Below are 20,662 nucleotides of genomic sequence, written 5' to 3' on the forward strand. Positions count from 1 at the left end.
GAAGATCATAGTTCAAGGCTAGCCCAGGCAAAAAGTTAGTGAACACCAAACCAGGTGTAGTGGGGACACATCTGTAATTGCAACTATGTGGAAAGCATATAGAATGAATATAGTATGAGAATGGCACTGGGAAAAAAAATGCAAGACCCTATCTGAAAACTAAAACAAAAAAAGGTTTGAGTGGTAGAACTGAATAGCAAACTTCAAACCCCAGTACTGTCCCGCCCCAAATTATATAAATGCATGTATATATGGCTTAATAGCTTGTCAGTTTCTTGGTATACTGCTGCCTGATTTCTAATAAAAACATATTCACCAAAATTGCTCTAAGAATCATAGGCCTACCTAGACACCCTCAATAGTGGCTATTCAGGGGGCAGAAAAGTCTCTTAAGATTGTTATCAAACCTGCAAAAAGCCAGAAGCAGAACTGTGACTCAAGTGGTAGAGTGCTAGCCTTCAGTGGAAATGCTCAGGAATAGTATAGTACCCAGGACCCAAGTTCAAGTCCTAGGATTGGCACCAAAATAAGAATCAGGGCTACTCCATAAACAGTTTTGATGTGTAATCACAAATTTATATTACCACTCAATACATTTTTTATTATAAGCATATATTTACCACCCAGTTTTTGTGTTTTTATTTAAAATTCAGGCAAAAGATTAATGAAGTAATGCATATAATACATTATTCTCTTAGAAGATATGTTCTTCTGTAATCTTTAAAAATGTGATTGGCAACTTGGAGTTAGAAAAGTGTGGTGTATTTTGCTCCTGTAAGTTTGGAAGATGTAATTTTAATGTACCAAGTGCTTCATGAGAAAGTCAATACCTCACATAATTAAACACTCATATCTTTTATATATACAACTTTTTTTGTAGAAATACTGTTTGTTTTTGTCAGTCGTGGGGCTTGAACTCTGGGTCTGGGCACTGTCCCTGTGCTCTTCAGCTCAAGGCTAGTGCTCTATTACATTGAGCCACAGTGCCACTTCCAGTTTTCTGGTAGTTGATTGGAAATAGGAGTCTTACAGACTTTCTTGTATAGGTTGGCTTTTTGAACTATGATCCTCAGATTTCAGCCTCCTGAGTAGCTAGGATTATAGGTGTGAGCCACTAGCACCCAGCAGAAATACTATTTTTAATTGGTATCTTCTAAGGAGTGAGCCTATGCTGGAAAACCTTTGTATTGTTGAAAAATACAATAGCTTAAATTGCTGGTGGCCTTCAGCCTATGGCCATTTGTTCTCAGTCCAACTAAATTCCCATTTTTCCAAATCCTCCCTTGCCCTTAGCCTGCTGTCTTTGATTTCATTCCCTAACTTTAGTAACACCCTAGCTTTCTTTCTTTTTTTCAGTTCTTTTGGTTCCTGAGTTATTCTCTCAGGATGTTTTTAACATACAGTGAATAAAATAATTACTTAAAAATTGTATATATAACTCACTATGACTCCACTGGTGGATAACCTGCCTATCAAATGTGAGTCCCTTAGTTCAAGCTCTAGTACTACCAAAGAAGTTTCTTTTTATCAGATTATTCGTATATTGGAGTTTGAACTCAGGGCCTTATACTGGAGCCTTACCATTAGGGTTTTTTTTTTTTTTGGTTGTTGTTGTTTTATTTTTGATGCTGGTAGTGAGGTATGAACTCAAAGCCTCATATTCTTACTTGCCTTTTTCAGGCAAGGCAGATGCTTTATCAGTTGACCCATACTTCTACTTCAAGCCTTTTATTGGTTAATTGGAGAAGTGTCTTGAGGATTTTTCTGCCTGGACCGACTTTGAACTATTAGCTAGAATTACAGGGGTGAGCCACTGGCCCTTGGCTGGCTGGGTCCATGCAGCAGGTAACTAAACTAAATTACTTTAGTGTTATAGTGTTAGGTGGAGTGTTGGGTTTTTTGCCTGGGGCTAGCCTCAGACTGTGATCCTTCTGATTATGCCAGGAATCATAGGTTTATGACTGGAATCATAGGTATAGGTCACCACGCTAGGCTTGTTTATTGAGATTAGAGGTAGAAGCTACCTCTAATCCAGTTAGCTTCAAACCCCAGTCCTACTAGCCTCTGTCCCAAGTAGCTGAAATCATAAGCATGGATACCACACTGAGCCTGAAATCATAAGCCTTATAATGGTTGTCAATGTTAGGTACTTTTCTAGTTGTTTTATTTAAACTGTTACTTGATAAGTATTAATTTTTCACAATAACTTATAGAGTCAGAGCTACTATTCTATTTTTATAATAAAAAGAATGTAAATAAATATGAATGATGACAGTAATTTTCTCAGTGTAAGTAAATAAATGAAAATTAAATTCTTCTCCAGGTCCTAAACTTGATTCATAATTATTTATTGTGGATACTGTTTTCAGTTTTATAAGTTTAGAATTGTAGATATTTAGCTTTTGGTGATTTTTTTCATACAGTATCATAAACATTTTTCATATATTAAACATCTGTGAAACCACTGTATTAATTAAGTTTGGATAGTAATACATTATCATGTTCCAATCCTTGATCTAACTCTTTCCTCTTGTCTGACATTAATATAGTTCTAGTTATGGAGATCTTATTACAGTACAATTTATCCTGTGTAAAAAAAAGTCGGTGCTGGCATCTTAAGCGTATTCCTAGAAGGACATTATTTAATGAAAGTGTTTGCACTTCTTTGGGGCACTTGATTTGTGCTGGTCACTTGTTAGACATTATAGCAAAGTAGAGTACTAACATGGCTTACCCTGCCGGACTCCAGCATGTGAATGTAAGTGGTTTTATGTGGGAGGACAGATTCAGCTGTAGTGTTTTCATGAGAAATTAGCTCTGGGAGTGACTTTTTATGAAAATAAAATATTGTCAATGAAATAGAAACTAGGATAACTTGATAAGAAACTCAACTAATTCACCCTTACAGTGAATTTGTAATTAAAGATGGTAATAAAATTGAATATGGTACTTGTCCATTTTTGCAGCTGTTTTTCCAAGGCTATCTAGCTTAGCAGTTGAGCAGCTGGCTAGAAATGTGCATCTAACTCATGGTCCAGTAGGCCTTCCCGTACATGTAGGCGTGGTTTAGTTTTTCTCAGGAGTGTGATTATGGTAGACAACAGCGGTTTGCCATTTTTTTGTGTGTGTAGCTTTTTGTGACAATCTGCTCTAAAGATTGAGTCAGCATTTGCTTCTGTACCATCCTTCCAGTAGCAGCTATCCTCAGCTAATAATGCATGTTGGGGTTACCAGGGGCATGGTATTGCTGTGATGCTGGTAACTTGCTTTCTGAACTTCTCACCATCTAGGAGGTAGATGCTGTTGATGTTTGCCTCTAGTAAATACTTAAGTCACTTTCACTCACGTGGATAAATTTAAAAGCAGTACACTGGTCATTAACATAGAAGTCATTGGACTCCTTATTTCTGAGTTTAAAATAGATAGCATATTTGTCAATAAGGTGTCCTCTGTAACTTTTCTAGAATCTAGAGGCACCATTCTGAAAGAGCATTCATGGTTTCCCCAGAACATCAGAAGCTGTGATTGGTCCATATGAATTCTAGGAGCAGATGCATTTAGTTATACTTGTGACTTGGTTAGAGCTTTCGTCTCCATAGTGATGTGTAAAGCTTATGGCCTGGCATTTAAGCTAGGGCCAGATTATACCTTTAGTGGTCCCTCAGACACTGAAGTTTCTTTGCTTCTGTAAAGTACAAGAAGCTCTAAAATTATTTTAGAAATGGTTTCTACTTTCTTCATAAAGGATTACGTGGGGCCAAATCTATTTAGACCTTTGGAGTAGGCATTGTATCAAAATTCCTTCCAGTATTTTGTTTAGTAAGATCCAAGTGACAGCTTTTTTGTGAGAAATTTTACATGCACGCCTTGTGTGGGCATGGATATTTGCACTAACTTGCAAACCATGTTAGCAAGAAAGTATGAGTCATATTAAAATATTGTCATTTATAGTTAACTAAATAAGGAAAAGAACTGAATAGTGCCTGGAACACTATAACAATAGCAAAACAAATCCTCTGGGCCTCCACCCCGTCCTGGCGATTCTCAGTGTTGTGTGTGGTCTCTGATGCCATTGTCCTGTCTCTTTCTTGTCTCTGCTCTCTCATTGTGCCTTTGGCAAGGAGTTGAGAAGTTAGTCCATTACTTCTCTGACACAGCGTGGTACAGTACAAATTTTGGATTTTCTCCTACCACCTTTCTTGTAATCATGTTCTGTTTTGGTTTTTGTTTCTCCCAGTTTGCATGATGCATGTCAAAGTGTGCATGCAATCATAGGCATGCTGCCAGTGGTACATTTCAGTTTTTGCTTTTATCCTTTAAAGTGTATTTAATGACAATGAACCGTTGTGTACCCAAGAAAATAATTTTAGTTAATTCCAATGTGTAACATTTTTGCACTTGAGAATATTTCCTGATTTCTACTTGATACTCTGTGGTATATGTCTACTCAATCAGGACTTTCCATCTTAGCTGCCATTTTTTGGTTAGGAACCTTAGAATAGGGCTTATAAAACATGGAATGTGCAAGATATTTTTCCTTGATCAGAGCTAGATCTCTGAGATAGTACAGTTGTAAAAACAGTTTTTCTCAGTGCCCGGTGTGTTTTTTAGAGGGTCATTCTGGAATCACCACTTTCCAGAAACATGGCTCTTCGATATGACTTTGGTTTGGTGTTTCAAAGTTCTTTGTTGGAGAGATCTAAGAAGGAATAGAATATTACCCAGGAAAGCAGGCACCTGAATTATTGTATTGAGTATAGTAAGCTTAGTCATATTGTGTATTCTGAAAGCCTGTGAATTTAGAAACTACCTAAATAATACAGAAGAAGAGTTTTAGTATTTCATTTTAAATTCTCTGGTGGGTCAGATTCTACTTTTGCCACTTACTAAAGTATGTGACATTTAGACATGTTAACTTCTGTAAACCTCTGGAGACTCAAGGACAAAATTCCATAACATCTCTCACTCACAACATCAGGAGAATTAGACATCAGACATGTAAATTTAAATTTGACTTTCTGCCCTTGGAGAAAACAGCACCTCATCTCTGAGCCCAGAAATGTAACAATTCTTAAGAATTTTAAACACATTAAACATTATAATAAGCATTTTATACATGTCATTATTTACAGTTCTGTGAGGTACAGATTCTAAGATTTTTATCATTTTGAAAATGATTAAATTCCTTTCAGGATAGTGAGATTATTATCTACTATCTCATTAATAGTAAGGAATTGATCATACAGTGCACACGTGATGAGATTTAGTACTGTGAGAGACTTGCTCTGAACTTCAGAGTACTATGCACATACTAGTTCCTGTTCTTATCTCCAGGAAGGGAGTAAAGGAATCTTGACTTCCAGTGTTGTATGTGATGTAGCTAGCTACTGCTGATTTAAAACATTTAGATATAACTAGAATTATTGAGCTATGCGCTGAAGCTTAGAAATGTTAAATTAGCAATTAGCTTATGTTGCTAAAGAATTTGTCTTTCATCCAAGACCCAGTTACAAAACAGCCATACCTTGAGTTGCCCTACATAATATGTGGCATGTTCTAAGCACTTAACAGTACCCTGGGAGAACCTGTACTGAGTGCTTTGCACACATAGTTATATTTAATTGTTAGAAACGGAAAAGTAAAGAATGCTTATTCAGGTAGTTTTCCAGCTACTTACTCTAAAAATATCTAGTCTTTGAATAAAAAACCTTGAAGCCTAAGCTTGTAGGTCATTATGAGAGGTACTTGTGTTCAAATTAGCATAATTAATCCCTCTTGCTAGCCTTCTAAACATGAATTATTAACACCAAACCTGTTAAAGAAAACTTTTTTTTTTCTTGCCAGTCCTGGAGCTAGAACTCAGAGCCTGGGCACTGTCCCTGAGCTTCTTTTACACTCTATCATTTGAGCCACCAGTACTACTTCCAGCTTTTTCTGTGCATGTGGCACCCAGGAATTGAACCCAGGGTTTCGTGCATGCTAGGCAAGCACTCTACCACTAGCCTACACTCCTAGCCCTAGAAACTGTATCATCAGCTTTCTTTTTCTTTTCTGGCAGTACTAGAGTTGGAAGGCATGGCTTTGTGTTTGCTAGACAAGTGCTTGACCACTTGACCAGTGTGCCCAAACAATTTTGCTTTAGGTTGTTTTTCAAGTAGGGTCTAACTTCAGACTCAATCCTCCTACGTCTGCCCCTTGTATAACTGAATTTGCAGACATGAACAACCATTCCTGGGTTATTTTTAGAGACAGGGTTTTGGCTAACTTTTTTTTTTTTTGCCTACCTTGACTTTAAACCATGATTTTTTCCATCTCTGTCTCTTTCATGGCTGGGATTACAGGCATTCACTGCAATTCCTGTCATATAGATTGTTAAATCATTTTTATTTAATCATTAACACTCCATTCTTGACCTGATGGGAAACTATCACTTTGGTGATTAATGACCAAAGGAACCATTCTTAAATTGACAGCTAATATTCCCCTTAGAACTTTTACAGCAGATATATATTGAACCCATACTTAGGCTGCTAGGAGTACACACTATGCCAAAAAGTGAATAAGGAATGGTAGGTGCTGGTAAGGAGCCCAGGCATTTAAACTTATCAGTACAGGTGACTTTCAGCCCCAGTAAGATACCCCTTCTGCTGGTGCTCTTGACACATATGAACATTAAGTGGAGGAACTCACAGAAAACTATTTTCAAGTTTATGGATCTGACCTAAGAAGTAAGACTTATGGAGGTCTGTGGCTCTGAGTCTAGAGCTGTGGCTGAATTTCCCAGTGTCAGCAGCAAGCCCACTGCAGGTTGCTGGGAGGGAGCGCTGCGCTCTTGGGTGACTGTAGAGCATCTCCCTCCATTCCCATGATGGGTGCCTTCCTCCGGATCTGGGAGGCAGCTCAATTCAGGCAGATGAACCTCTCCAGTCTTGCTATTTTTTTTTCTTTTGTTGTTGTTGTTGTGGATTCTTGAACTCTGGGCCTGGGCGCTATTCCTGAGCTCTTCAGCTCAAGGCTACCACACCGTACCCTTGAGGCAAGCCCCACTTCCTATTTTCTAGAGGTTAATTGGAGATAAGAGTTTCATGGACTTTTTCGTGCCTGGGCTGGCTTTGAACTGTAATCCTCAGATCTCAGCCTTCGGAATAGCTAGGATTACAAACCACACCTGGCTATATTTGCTTTTTTGATCCTTTATGCTGTCATGCCTGAGATGTGGTCTTCTCCCTTGTTTATCTGACCAGCTCAGAAAAGTCATTAAGCAAAGGAACTAGGGCGACTGTGTTCTGCTCCAGGTTCCCCAGACCACACATAGTAGACATGTCATTCTTCTGCATTCCTTTCCCCTAGTCCTAAGAAAACTTGGGATCTTTATACTTAAATTCATTCTAAATGTTCCCTGTAGTTGTCAGCTGACATGTTGAATTGTCACCCCCTTGTCCAACTATTTAAATATAACAAAAACATAATTTAAAAAAGTTTTAAAAAGTAAACAGGAGTACGTTTTTTAAATGAGTAATGCGTAAGTAAATAAATCCATTCTAAAGATCTCAAGTGGCATGTTGGTAGCACTCGGAGCAGCAAGAGATGCATACAGTGTGAATCACATCTTGTACATGTGTCCGGGAACTTGGGGGAAGTGAGTTCATTTGCTGGCGATGAAGGTAGATAGATTGCTGCGAATCCTTTGCCAGCAGGTGCTTAGCAGCACCTTAGCTAAGCTGCAGGACGTCATTGTCCTGTGTGGTAGCTCTCATGTGTTGTCATCCATGTCCTAGGAGCAACTGGCCTCTCAGTCCTCACCTTATGTTACCTCCCATCCTTGAAAACAGACCATCTTAATTCAGTTAAATTTCAAATACCAAATGGTAGTTTTCAAATAGATAAATAGTAGCACTTAGTTGGGGATAGAGACATTATATCCAACCACTAAAAATAATTTTTAATATATGATAAAACCTACCTGGATTTAGCTGTCACTGATTTGAAAACCACCCAAATGATTACTCTAATTAAACGATAATTGAGACTTCCCTGTATTCAGATCATGCAGTCTAACTCCTCCTGGGTAAAAGACGCAACATGCTGTTCTTAAAAACCTGTTCATTTCCTATTTCTTCATTTTGGGGATGGAGCTTTCTCATATAACTATACAAGCAGCACTGCTTTCTACCTAGGGCAATGGTGCACTGGTTTGTGCAGTGAGAAGGCATTGGCTGTACAGGGCAGTAACAAAAGTACATGTGGATCATTTACCTCCAGGTCTTTCTGGAAAGCAGTCTGTGCAATTAGGAAGGCATATTACCTTTTGCCGTTCTGAGTAATAGCACATGTCCATTCCTTTTTGTCCCTATTGGAAATAGATTACAACAGTTCCTTTTTAAATTATTGACAATTTTTCCAATTGTAAAATACATGAAGAGTTTTCAACTTGGGATAAGAATAACTTACATGTTGGCATCTAGGAGATGCAAAGGGAGATGTCCCCATGCTATCAGGCACTTTGTGCCATCTCTGCCTCCCCTTATACCCCTCCCACGCCCTATGGTATATTGTCATTCCCACACACTTTTCTAAATTTTTTTTGGCCGGTCCTGGGGCTTGAACTCAGGGCCTGAGCACTGTCTTTGGGCTTTCTCAAGGCTAGAGCTCTACCACTTGTTCCCGCATGTGCTGGTACTAGGGTTTTAACATAGCGCCTCCCCCTCTCACTTGGCTTTTTCACCAAATGATGGCACTTTACCACTTGAACCACTCATTCACTTGTGGCTTTTTTTTCATTGTTAATTGGAGATAAGGGTCTCTAGGACTTTTCAGCCTGGGCTGGCTTCAAACTGCTATCAGATCTCAGCCTCCTGAGTAGCTAGAATTACAGGTGTGAGTCATCAGCACCTGACTCAAGGCTGATCATTTTAAATTCTTCTAAATACATGTTTTTCATGTTTCAGCCATAATGGCAATGAAATATGGAGGAAGTAAACTGGAAAAATGGTTTTTAACTTTTCAACAACAATATTAAAAGTACACTAGCATTAACTAAGTGAATGAATTCCATACATTTAAGAATGTCATGAAAAGTGACAGTATGACCTTTAAACCTTTTATCAGCTGCTAATTCTAATTTGTCTCAGAGGTACAGCTCTTGATAGTGTGGCATGCAACTTTACAAAAAGACCTCTAAGATGGGTGATAATGTTAAGTCCACCATTATATGAGAGCACTATTTGTGGAGAAAAAAAATAAAAGTGCTATAGAAAGTATTCTTTCAGGATTACTTGTAGGTGAGTGTGTAAATACATAATGAAAGTACTAAGGCAAGAATGTTTCCTACAATGAATCGGAACTTTAAAGCTTTCTTTTATTTCTCCCACATTTGGGGGGGGATCATATTCAGTGTGTATTGCCTGTATTATTTTTTGTTTGCATCACCACTTTTATATATATGTCATGAGATTGCTTGAATACTGCAATTCCTTTTCAGTTTGTATGTTTCAAATACCCATATACTTCCCATATTAAAGTCTACTCAGCCTACTGCCAGCTTCACTTACAAATAATTCTGAGCACTTTGCTGAGCTACATTGTAATAGTGTTGCTTTTAATCTCAACAGCCTCAAGTACTACAGCCTTCCAGCAGCCTTCCCAGACCCACAGACCACGCCCAGGGAAAACTAATAAGGCCACAACGAATCGAGGCCCGCAGTGATGGTGCAGGCCAGCATCAAGGCGCTGCACATCCAGATGGAAGTTTTCCACATGGCTTACAACAAGAAAACTATGGTTTGAAAGTCCGGCCTGTTTCCTCAAGGCCACAGTTCAGGATGGATGTGGCGAAAAGTATGTCTGACTCAAACTTGAGCATGAGTGCTCAAGGGCCTTCTCATTTGGCAAAGAATCGAATTGGTGGTGAGATGCAGTGTAGACCCACTTCTCTCCAGGCACCTCCCCAGTCGAGTACAGTAGAGCAGGCTAAGAGAGTTGGAAGAGATATGTTTTCGATGGTGGGCTGCCTGTCTCAGCCTAAGCCCTCCCATCTTCTAAAGCCACCTGTCTTGAGTTCTTCAGCACCTCCTCTAGACAATGGATCATCTCCAAGTAGGACTCTTGGTTGTCAGAAGCCATCTATCATCGCAGCTCATTCAGCAAAGCTTCAGCCCACATCTAGCCAAACAAATCTTGCAAATAACCTGAATCTGAAAACATCTAAGCTCCGTCCTCCATCCAGCTCTTTCAGACAGAAACAAATAAGCAGCCCCCGACTCGAGCCTCAAAGCTTGCAGGCCAAGACCAGCATCCCCAGGCCATTGGCCAAGCACAAAGAAACTGTGCCCACTCCAAATGGCAGTTTGCATTCCGGGGATCCTTTGGCCTCTAATCGATATTCTCGTCTTCCTAAACCAAAGATACATTGAGCACATAGCCAGTGTCTGCCAGTTTGTGTTTTAACAGCAGTCTGTTCCGTAATAGCTTTATGTGCAGTTTGCCACCACGTTGGAGGTTCCGTTGAAAGCTTGCAAAAACCTTAAAATTAAAATGTGGAAGATTCTACTCCTTTGGCTCTTCCATTTTATATCTTGGTTCAAGTATGTACCATTTGAGCACACTTGTCTCAGGTCTGCCTGCTCATCTCAGAGGGCCCCACTGTAGCCTCTGACCACACTGTCTGCTCTTAGCAGGCAAGATGTGTGCTTTGCTGACTTAGTCCCGTTTCCGTCCATATTGACTGTGGTTATCAGAACCCCATCTCTTGTGCACCATGGCTACTATTTTAACTAACAGCATGGTGATAGTGGAAGATGGTAGTGTGTAAGCAGAGTTCTGGCCTGTGTTTTGTATATTTGAAAGGTCTATGCAAAGCTTTGTGATGAATAAAGATCCGGGTTTTAATGGGAAGTGGATGTCAGCTTTATTTCTTCTGGCCTAGGATCAGCAAGCTACTCTTAACTGTTTATTCATTTACCAGATAAATTCCCTAGGCTGACAATGTTCAGTAATATATATGTATATGCTGCTGGTCTGTCACGTTGACATCTTGTTTCTGTCATGCACATATTCTGTTTGTGCTTGCACTGTGTACATTTGGAGAGCTTGGGATACACCTTGAAACCTGTGCCTAAGGCGTATCTACTCGTAGCCCATGCTGGTGCTAGAGTTTTGCTGGCTGTTCAGATTCTAGACCTATAGATCCAGCATAGCTGTTTCAAGGTTCCACAGCATCTATTTTAAATTAAGTGGTTATTATATTTATATTTATTGACTTCCTACTAATATCTGAAGACTGGAATAATGGACTTGAAATATTTGCACAAAGTTCTGATGGGCTAGAAGCAACCCCCTCCTTCATACATAGGACTTAAAGCTTATTTTCTATAGAAAAAGAAGTTAAAATATTTTAAGAAAAATTATATAAAGTGAAGTAAAACTGTCCTGAGAAAGTTAAAATCCATAAGAGCTTTGCATTTCTCAATTTCCCGGCTTGCCCTTTTCTGTTGGTATATATTTAAATGAAAAGTAGACTAGAAAGAACTGTATATGGGAAATTGTGTTTCATTAAGCAATATTAGAAACTGAACACTGGTGGCTCACATCTATAATCCTAGCTACTTGGGAGGCTGAGATTTGAGTTCAGAGTTTGAAGCCAGCCTGAGCAGAAAAGACCTTAAGATTCTCATCTCTAATTAACCACAAGTGGAGATGTAGCTCAAGTGTTAGAGCCCTAACATTGAGCAAAAAAGCTAAAGGATAGTGCCCGGGTCCTGAGTGCAAGCCCCAGTACTAGAAAGGATGTTACAAAAGCAGAAGCTCATTTTTTTTAACATGCTACAGAAAGTAGCTGTGGAACCTGCAGGCAATCATGTGCCCAAACTCAATCATGTCTTCTTCAAGCTGCCCGATTCCTGGCTGCTTGAAATGGAATTAATATTCATCAGACAGCCTTACAAGGTCAGTTTTTGTTTTGATTAGCTAACCCAAAATGTCTCCCAAAAGGAATTATGTCCCCCAACGTTGGTTACTCAATTTTCTAGGTATTTCCTTTAAAAACCTTAATTGATGAAATTGTCTATCCATGTATGTAATGCAACTGACTGTTGTAAGTGCTTTAATGGGAACTTCCAAAGGGGAATTTGCTCCTGTTGTGATGCAGTGGTCCTCTCTTACCTGTCAGAACCACCTGGTGAGTGTGCTGTGCGGGGATTTGGTGATGAGGGATGGGGCAACGCTGGCCCACCAGAGTGTACCAGAGAAGCACTGAAGTTCAGAAAGTCATTCATTCCTCCAGACACTGCCAGTGTGCTGCCATGGCATGAGTCTGCTTGTGGAGTTGAGCCAGGATGGCTGTGGCTATGTGTGGTAGGCGTGGTCTTTCACCTTGAAGAAGAAAGAACACTGCAAGTAGGATGTTATAGTACTTTATTTCCCTAAAGTAAATCATACTAATGATTTAGTAAAATGTTTTATTTACATAGAAGTTGGTATAGACCCTCGGGGAATATTATTTTTAGGTTGGCTTTAACCGTTAGGGAAATGATTTTCAATTTTTTAACTTATTTTTTAACCTCCTGGTCTGAGAAAATTATCCTTATTGTCTACCATGTAAAAATGTTGACTCCAATTATTTAGGGTTTTTTTCTCGACTGTGTTTTGTTTCTTCCCTGATCAGTTGGCAGAAATATTAACCCAGTTTAGCTTCTTGGTCCCTTGCTCCTGAATACAACTCTGTGGCATAATGCATTTAAAGGAAAACTATCTGAGATGCTTCCATGAACAACATAAAGTATTTGCTGCATAATGTGTGTGCTTCTTGGTAAATGTGAAGTAGAGTAGGAAATGAAAGTGAGGATGGAGCTGTGTGCCAGACAGAACTTACCTTCTCTGATTTGGCTCCATCTGTCTAGCAAATGTGCCAAATCCTCACCCACAGCAGTTTCACTTCCTTATTCCCTTCTTTCCTGTGGTGTCAGTGAAGGCAGAGGAAATGAATGAATTTTAAATTGTGAGGGGGAATTTGTATGCAGTTGGTTAAGTTTCACATTGGTGAGAGAGAGAATGTTGGACAAGAAGGCAGAATTATATATTTGCTACGAGTGGGACACATAGCAGTATTTTAAAGGAAGCTTGCTCTAACGGAGTTTACTAGCATAAGTACAAATTATGTTAAAGTACGGACATTAAACCAGGGATTAGACAGCTCTGTATATTTAGAATGTTTCTAATAACAGACCAAGCATTTTTCTGTTGGAGTCTCATTTTTCTTTGTGCAATATTTTCAAGCCTATAGACTACTATTCATTGTATAGATATTATAGGGATCTTACTATTTTAAACCAGTAGAAAAAGAAGTCTGATTATGAAAGAAAATAGCAGATTTGCACTTTAAATGAGCTTAATTGCTTGGAGCTGTGCCTGAAATATCAAAAAACGCCTCCTCTTGGGTGTGGCTTGGTTTCCGTGGAATGAACCTCTCTAATTTGTTGCCATTTGGAGATATCTGTTCACGTTCACAGAGTTCTATCCCCAGCATGCCACTTTTCCCATGAAGGCACTAGGTTTTCTTTGAATCTACCATTGTCCCCTGTAGTATCCATTCTACTTGGTACAATCAGAGAGGACATGTCCTGCTGCAGCTGTCACTTCCCCCAAGTTCCTGTGACAGTAGGCAGTATTCCAGACCCTTTTGTGTCTGTGGTTCCCAGCAGGGTTGCCCTGCTGGCTTCCTGGGCTCCAGGCCACTGGGGAATACACTTTGCAGTCACCACACAGGCTTGTCCCCAAGCCACTAGGACTGCTACCTTGTCAGCAGTGCCTTCTCTGTCCATTTTAACACATCAGGTTTCATGTTGCTAAGTTAACTTTGGGTAGTTACATTTGCATGCTTATGTACACATTTGAAAATTATAATTATCACTGTAGCACAGGTTTGTCCTCAGGGCTGACAGCCTTGCTGTTTTTCTTGATGCTTGAAATTCTTCTATTGTTTCTCTCCCCCAACCCCCAACACACATATCCCTTTGATGTTTCTACTGTCCCAACTTGAGAGAGGAGTATATTTAGATCAGTGGCGATGACAGTGAGCAACCAGTCTACAATTATGTTACTAGTTAAAGATAGTTGTCTGTTGGAAAGAGCGCCTTCTGCCTTTGGCCTTGATGTAAAGCACTGCCCTAAGAAAATACTAGTCTGGAGAACTGAAAATCTGTGTCATGGCTAGAGTCTTTGTGTCATGACTGATTATAAACAAATAGTATCAGCAGTGTTGTTTTGCCCCATGGATTTGAGAAGCCAGTTCAAAGTACATATTGTATATTAGAATTTGCCTGTAAAATTGAATTATATAAACCCCAGATGTAAAGTCTCTTGAAAATGTTGGCATAGTAAATTTAAAAAAAAAATAAAGTTCCTAATTATGAAAAGGCTTTTGTTTTTCTTCACGTTAACTTCCGTCATTTATATTTTCCCGATAGTTTTACCTCATGAAGATAGCATTAATTTGCTTGAGTTTTTTAAAATTCTTAATTCCTGTTCTTCCACACAGATTACACTGAAGCCCTGAAGATTGGGTAGGAATTGAGCAAAGTTTTCTTGGGTTTTCAAAGATTCTAACAGCCTAGTATTTCTGTTTCATATCTACTCATCTTAGGGAAAAAACTGGGATAGTGGGTAGAGAATGCTTAAAGAAACAGTGCTTTTATTATTTCTAAACATTGTACATTTTATTACAAAATACTTTGGAAAAAGTTTAGATCAAGTTAACATAATTTTAGAGAACAAAACGAATATTAAATCTTTTGTTCCCAATTTAAACAAATACGATTATATAATACAGAAAAACTTGATGAGGTGATAAAATGTTAATTAATCTACAGTGAGTCCATATATGCCAACAAAAATTGTGGAGGAAACTGCATTGGTAATAAAGCTTGACAGCAGCTTTGGCTGCTGTTGAAGACACCAATGTTAACTTCAAGGCCATCTGAGTTATTACCACATGTTTGATACTGCCTCACATTTACTCTTGTTCAATCAAATACGGTCATTTTAGGTTCTTCATTTGCACTGTGTATTTTCCATTAGGAAAATGGAGTGAAGCAAGAATTAATAGTTGTGTGTTGACTAGGCTTGAGTTACATTGGTGGCCCATCTCATGTGGGCTAGTCACTGCTGTGTCCACATAGAAGAAAGTGACAAGGCCCGGAATTGAACTTGGGTCTTTGTGCATGCTAGGCAAGCACTCTACCACTAGGCTAAACTCCCAGCCGCCTGATTTCATTTTTTTGTCTTTAATTCTCATGCCCCTTTCTGCTCCTGTGTTTTTTCTTGGTTTGCATGCATCTCCCTCTGAAAATCTGGCCTTTTTTTTTTTTAAATCAGTGATTTTTATTACAAGAATAATACTCTAGAAGTGCCAGGAATTTTTAAGTATTCTACCTTCTGCTAGAGTCTTAGAATTTAATTTTGAGGATTCTCAACTATTCTACGATACTTTAATGGCATCAAGTTCTGATTTTCTGAGTCTGCATTTGACATTCAGATTTATGACTTGACTTCTTTCTCTCCTGTTCCATTCCCTTGTTTCCATAACATCCAGACATTTTACAATACCTGCTTTGTAGCTCCAAATGGGGCCTTAGGTTCTTCTTTAGGATCTACTCATTTGTGAATCCTCAACTCCTACGAAGTAGCCTCCCACTTAATATCTATTCTGTGTGAAAGTAGAGATAAAGAGTGGGGGAGGGGAGAGATCCTCAGAGGAATTTCTATGAGTTCTCAGACATAGAAATGAGAAATCACTATTTTGGGATTCCCAAATGATCCTCAAATGCCCCATTACTTAATCCTATGCATTTATTCACACAGGCATTTTGAGAAAGAGAGAGTCTGCAGTGATAATACTTTCAGTGACTACAGAATGGATCTTTGATGGCAAAATTATTTTTCAATGTCAGCCTGTATTCTCCTCATTCCCCTTGACATTGTTGGAAAGCTCGCTCACTGCCCAGCTCTGCAGAATGTGTGTATGATTGACAGCTTGCCTGCAAGAAGTCACAGGAACAGTTCAGATGCATCCCCAACCCTCACCCATCCCAAGAGGGCAGATTATAGCATCACAGCTGAGCTCACTTCCAAAAACCAATTCTCAGGGCTGGAAGTGTAGCTCATGTGGTTAGAGCACTTGCCTAGCAAGTAGTAGGCCCTGAGTTCAAACCCCAATAGTTAATAATGACATAACATGCAAAATTCTTCCTCAGCAAATGTGCATTTATAGCTAAACAAAATACAAATAGATCTTAATCACATGACAATACACTTACAATCTGAGACTAACCATCTGGTAAGTGCCCAGTATTTCCAAGTTCTGAGGAATTTTCTACATTTCCTTGACAAATCTCAGCTGAGTGTTTGTACTTTGATAACCAAGGTAGGTCAAATGCAAATGTGAACTCCAATGAGAAAAGTCATAGCAGCTATGATGAATTATTGATATAGGTTATTTCTTAAATTTGTTCATGACTAATGTTGAGAAGCAATTATAGGCTTTCTGAAGTCCCAACTGCCAGGAATGTTCAGAGCATAGGGTGAGGCCGAAATCCAAGAGGGAAAGTCTGTGGATGCAGGGTCATGTGGCAAGATAATCCAAGGAGCATTAGAAGTCACACCAAGGACCAACCATGGAAGCATAAAGGGTTGCTAAACATGAAAAGAAATGCTTTCTAGTAATCAGAATTGTACCATACAGTGACATTCTATTTATTAAAAATCTTTATGTGCAAAGATCTGTAAAATAGAAGCAAAAATGGTAAGCAAAAAATAGAAACCTAGCTGACAATAAAAATGAATTATTTCATCCATATAAAAATGATTCCATAGCTAGTGCTCTTGAAATTTTTGCTTTTATATTATCCACATTATAACTGAATTAAAAATCACAACTGGACTAAGCTTAAAACCTTGAAACCAATATCATCTTAATAGGGATATACATATAAATATGTTTATGAGACAACTAGTTGATAGTAGAAATTGAATTCTAGTTGATTTTACCTTTGTACTCTGCCTTACATACTTTTTTTTTCTCTCTCTATATATATGGTGGGTCATGGGGTTTGAACTCGGCCTAGGCACTGGCCCTAAGTTCTTCAGCTCAAGGCTACAACCCTACTCTTGAGCCAAGCCCCACTTCCCATTTTCTAGAAGTTAATTGGAGATAAGAGTCTCAGATCCTTTTGTGCCTGGGCAGGCTTTGAACATTGATCCTCAGATCTCAGCCTCCTAAGTAGCTAGTATTATAAGCGTGAGCCACCTCGCCCAGCCGTATTTTCTATTTTTAAGAAATTGTATTCTAGGTTGGCGGCTTACGCTTTTAATCCTACCTACTCGGGAGGTTGAGATTTGAGGATCCCAGTTCAAAACCAGCACATAAGTGACAAATCTGACTCATCTCCAATGAGAAAAAGGCTGGAAGTGGTGTGACTCAAATGGTAGAGCACCAACATTGAGTGAAAAGCCAAATGACTGCAAGTTCTTAAGCAAAGCCTCAATTCTCCCCCCCCACACACAAGCACAAGCACATACACAGCTGTGAGACTATGTTTATAGAGAGATTGTAGGTATGTTTTCAAATTGAAAGTCAAAGTAATTTCTATTTCCTGGATCACATTGGTAAAACACATGATACATAGTACACAATAACTGATCTCAGCCACTGAGCTATCCACACTACCCTGACATAGGAGAGTGCTTTAGGAAATGATAAGTCACTTATGCAATATGCACGAATAGGTTTGCTGCATCCTGAGTCCCTCCCTCCCTCCCTATCCCCTCCCTCCCTCCCTCCCTCCCTCCCTCCCTCCCTCCCTCCCTCCCTTCCTTCCTTCCTTCCTTCCTTCCTCCCTTCTTTCCTCCTTTCTCCTTCCTCCTTCCTCCTTCCTCCTTCCTTCCTTCTCTTTGGTGTTACCAGGGTTTGAACTCAACTTCACCCTTGCTGGATAGGTGCTCTGTCTCTTGAGGCCATATCTCTTAACTTTTTTTTTTTTATAGGCGGTCCTGATCCCACTCAGCCAGATTCTTGGATGTTAATCCACCTGTTTTAGGCTTCCTGTCAAAGTGGAGTTGGCTGGCTCAAGTGACCAGGCCCAGCTTTTCTGTTGAGATGTAGACTAATGGATTATTCCATCCTAGTTGGCATAAAATGGATTCTCTCCTAATCTCAGCCTCTATGTTGCTCAGGATAACAGCGGATATCACTGCACCCTGTTGAGAAGGGGTGGGGGTCGCAAGGACTTTCCTTCCCACACTTGGAACCTCAGTCTTCACATCTTCAGTCTCCCAAGAGCTAGGATTACAAGTGTATATCACCAGCACTTGACTGGCCCCTTTTATTGATTGAGACAATTGGGATTGGGACTCCATTATTCAAAGTATCAGATCCAGACCAACCATTAGTGACAAAGTATTCCTTTGGAAATCAAACAATTTGCTTTTCTAGTGCAGATAAGCTGGGGCTACAGAGACTCTCCCTGCATTGCACAAGCCCTTCTTCAGGCTTTCCATGGAGTCCTTTTTTTTTTTTATTGGTTCTACCTACACCTTCCCAAATAGGAGTGCTGTAATGAAAGTATTTACAGACTAAGCAATCTTTCTTTGGGTCCTGCTTCATGCCATTTTTTTAGGGTTCCCTTTCTTCTATGCTAATGATCAGGAGTAGGGTGAGGGGCAGCAGTCCATTTATCCAAGTCTCAAGCCCACAGGGCCTGATGGGCGCATCCTCCCCCAAGGAACAGAGGCAGCAACTGCACAGACAAAGGAACAGGAGCAGAGCTCCTCAGGCAAGCAACCTGAATACAGTCTGGGTGACTACTCATGCTTTGGATGGAGAAATAATATTCTCCCCATGATAGCTTTTTTTCTCCTGTCTGGGCCAGTGGCCATGCCTGACTGACACATTTCTAAATAGCATCTAAGGGCAGAGGAAATGGGGTTTTTTGGTCTCTGAAAAAATTTTAAACACCAGGCTCTGCACATCTTGTGGGGGCTACTTGTCCAAAGCCAGGGACTTCATAGGCTTGCATGCTTAACCTCCCAAATGTACCCATACTGCCTTCTAAGAATTTCATTGGATTTCCCCCCTGCTGAAGCAATAATAAACACTCGGGGTTGCCATGGGGCTTCATGCTTGAGAAAAAAGGGAGGAATAAGACATGTAGATCCTTCATCAAGAATCCCACCACTATGGGGCCGAGAGCATGGCCTAATGGTAGAGTGCTTGCCTAGCATGAACGAAGCCCTGGGTTCGATTCCTTGGTACCACATACACAGAAAAAAGCAGAAGTCGTGTTGTGACTCAAGTGGTAGAGTGGTAGCCTTGAGAAAGCCCAAGGACAGGGCTCAGGCTGAGTTCAAGCCCCAGAATTAGCAGAAAAATAAAAAAGAATCTCAGCACTATGGCATTCTACACAAGGATACCAGAAAGCTGGCTTTGTGCTCCTAATTTTGTGGGACTAAGCCTAAACCACAGATTTCCTCACTTTTAACTAAAGTAGTGCTAACACTCACTTCACAAGAGAGACAACTGGTTGACCTCCATACCACCAAGACTTGGCACAGAGCCTAGTGGTCCAACCTGGGCAGACATGTGTCCACTAGTGTAGGAAATGAGACATAGGCTGTCAGGCAGGTCTGGGTCTCAGTCTGTGTCCAGGACCCTGGGGTCCCCCAAGGCCACAGCAGGGCTTTATTCTAGTTGAGCAAGATGAAGGAAAGAATATCCAATGTAATTTAATTTTGTTTCGCAGCTCTGAACTTCTTTTGCTGCAATACAACCTAGTACAATCAAATCCAACAAGCCAGGTACTGGTGGCTCATGTTGGTAATCTCAAAAAACTGAGATCCAAAGGTCATAATTCCAAGACAGCCCCTACACAGACAACTAGTCGACCTCCATACCACCAGGACCTGGCACAGAGCCCACGAGATTCTTATCTCCAATTAACAAAAAGCTGGAAGTGGAGGTGCAGACTAAGTTATAGAGTGCTAGCTGATGAGCCTAAATTTAAGCCCCAGCATAGACCCCTCCCATTGTAGATTACTTCCCTCAATACTTCTTTCCAAACTATTTTAGCTATCCATCATTTTCTATAACTCCTGGTTAATTTTAGAATTGTTTTGTCAACTTCTACAAGAAAGCATGTGGGAAATTTGAGAAATGCAGGGAGTCTTTGCCATTAGGGGAATTACTTGTAAGGGGGTCACCTTTCTTCTTGTCTCTTTCATGCCCCCATCCAGTCTTTTGTTCTGTGGAGTAGTGGGAACAGAACCCAACCCTACCTCTTTGGCATCCCCAGAAGCCCCAGTTGAAACATCTGACAGACGCATGCGTATAATGATGGTGTCAAACTGAGTTCTGTGCCATGCCCAGCCCGCACTTCACACCTCACTGACCCCTGGGCTGGCCCCTGTTGTAACTTTGCAGAGCAAAGTGAGCACTTAGCTCACAAGCTGGGCACTAGGCTCACTATTTTGCAGGGAGGAAGCTCAGGCTCAGAGAAGCTTTATAACCTGGCCGAGCTCACAATCCTGAAATGACATACTAGAACTTGAAATCAAGCCATCTGCATCATGCTCTGTGCACTTAAACGGTAAATGGCCGAGCCTTTTGCTCGCAAGG

The 20,662-nt window shown here is 40.0% G+C and overlaps 1 protein-coding gene across 6 annotated transcripts in view; it reads left to right on the forward strand.

Annotated features, from left to right (window-relative positions):
• Ccser2 (coiled-coil serine rich protein 2) overlaps positions 1-10,893 on the forward strand; it is a 123,362-nt gene extending 112,469 nt beyond the window's left edge. For 3 of the 6 annotated variants that reach the window (XM_090346698.1, XM_090346702.1, XM_090346704.1), the window contains one exon: positions 9,612-10,893. In XM_090346698.1, the coding sequence (XP_090202824.1) occupies positions 9,612-10,412 (801 nt within the window). In that variant the 3' untranslated portion in view covers positions 10,413-10,893. Of the gene's footprint in view, positions 1-4,121; positions 4,162-9,611 lie in introns of all 6 variants that reach the window. The other 3 variants (XM_090346699.1, XM_090346700.1, XM_090346701.1) reach the window with 2 other exon arrangements.
• The last annotated feature ends 9,769 nt before the right edge of the window (positions 10,894-20,662 follow it).

The sequence above is a fragment of the Megascapheus bottae genome, chromosome 15, assembly GCF_031878675.1.
Source record: "Megascapheus bottae isolate mThoBot1 chromosome 15, mThoBot2.hap1, whole genome shotgun sequence".
In the NCBI taxonomy this organism is placed as follows: domain Eukaryota; kingdom Metazoa; phylum Chordata; class Mammalia; order Rodentia; family Geomyidae; genus Megascapheus; species Megascapheus bottae.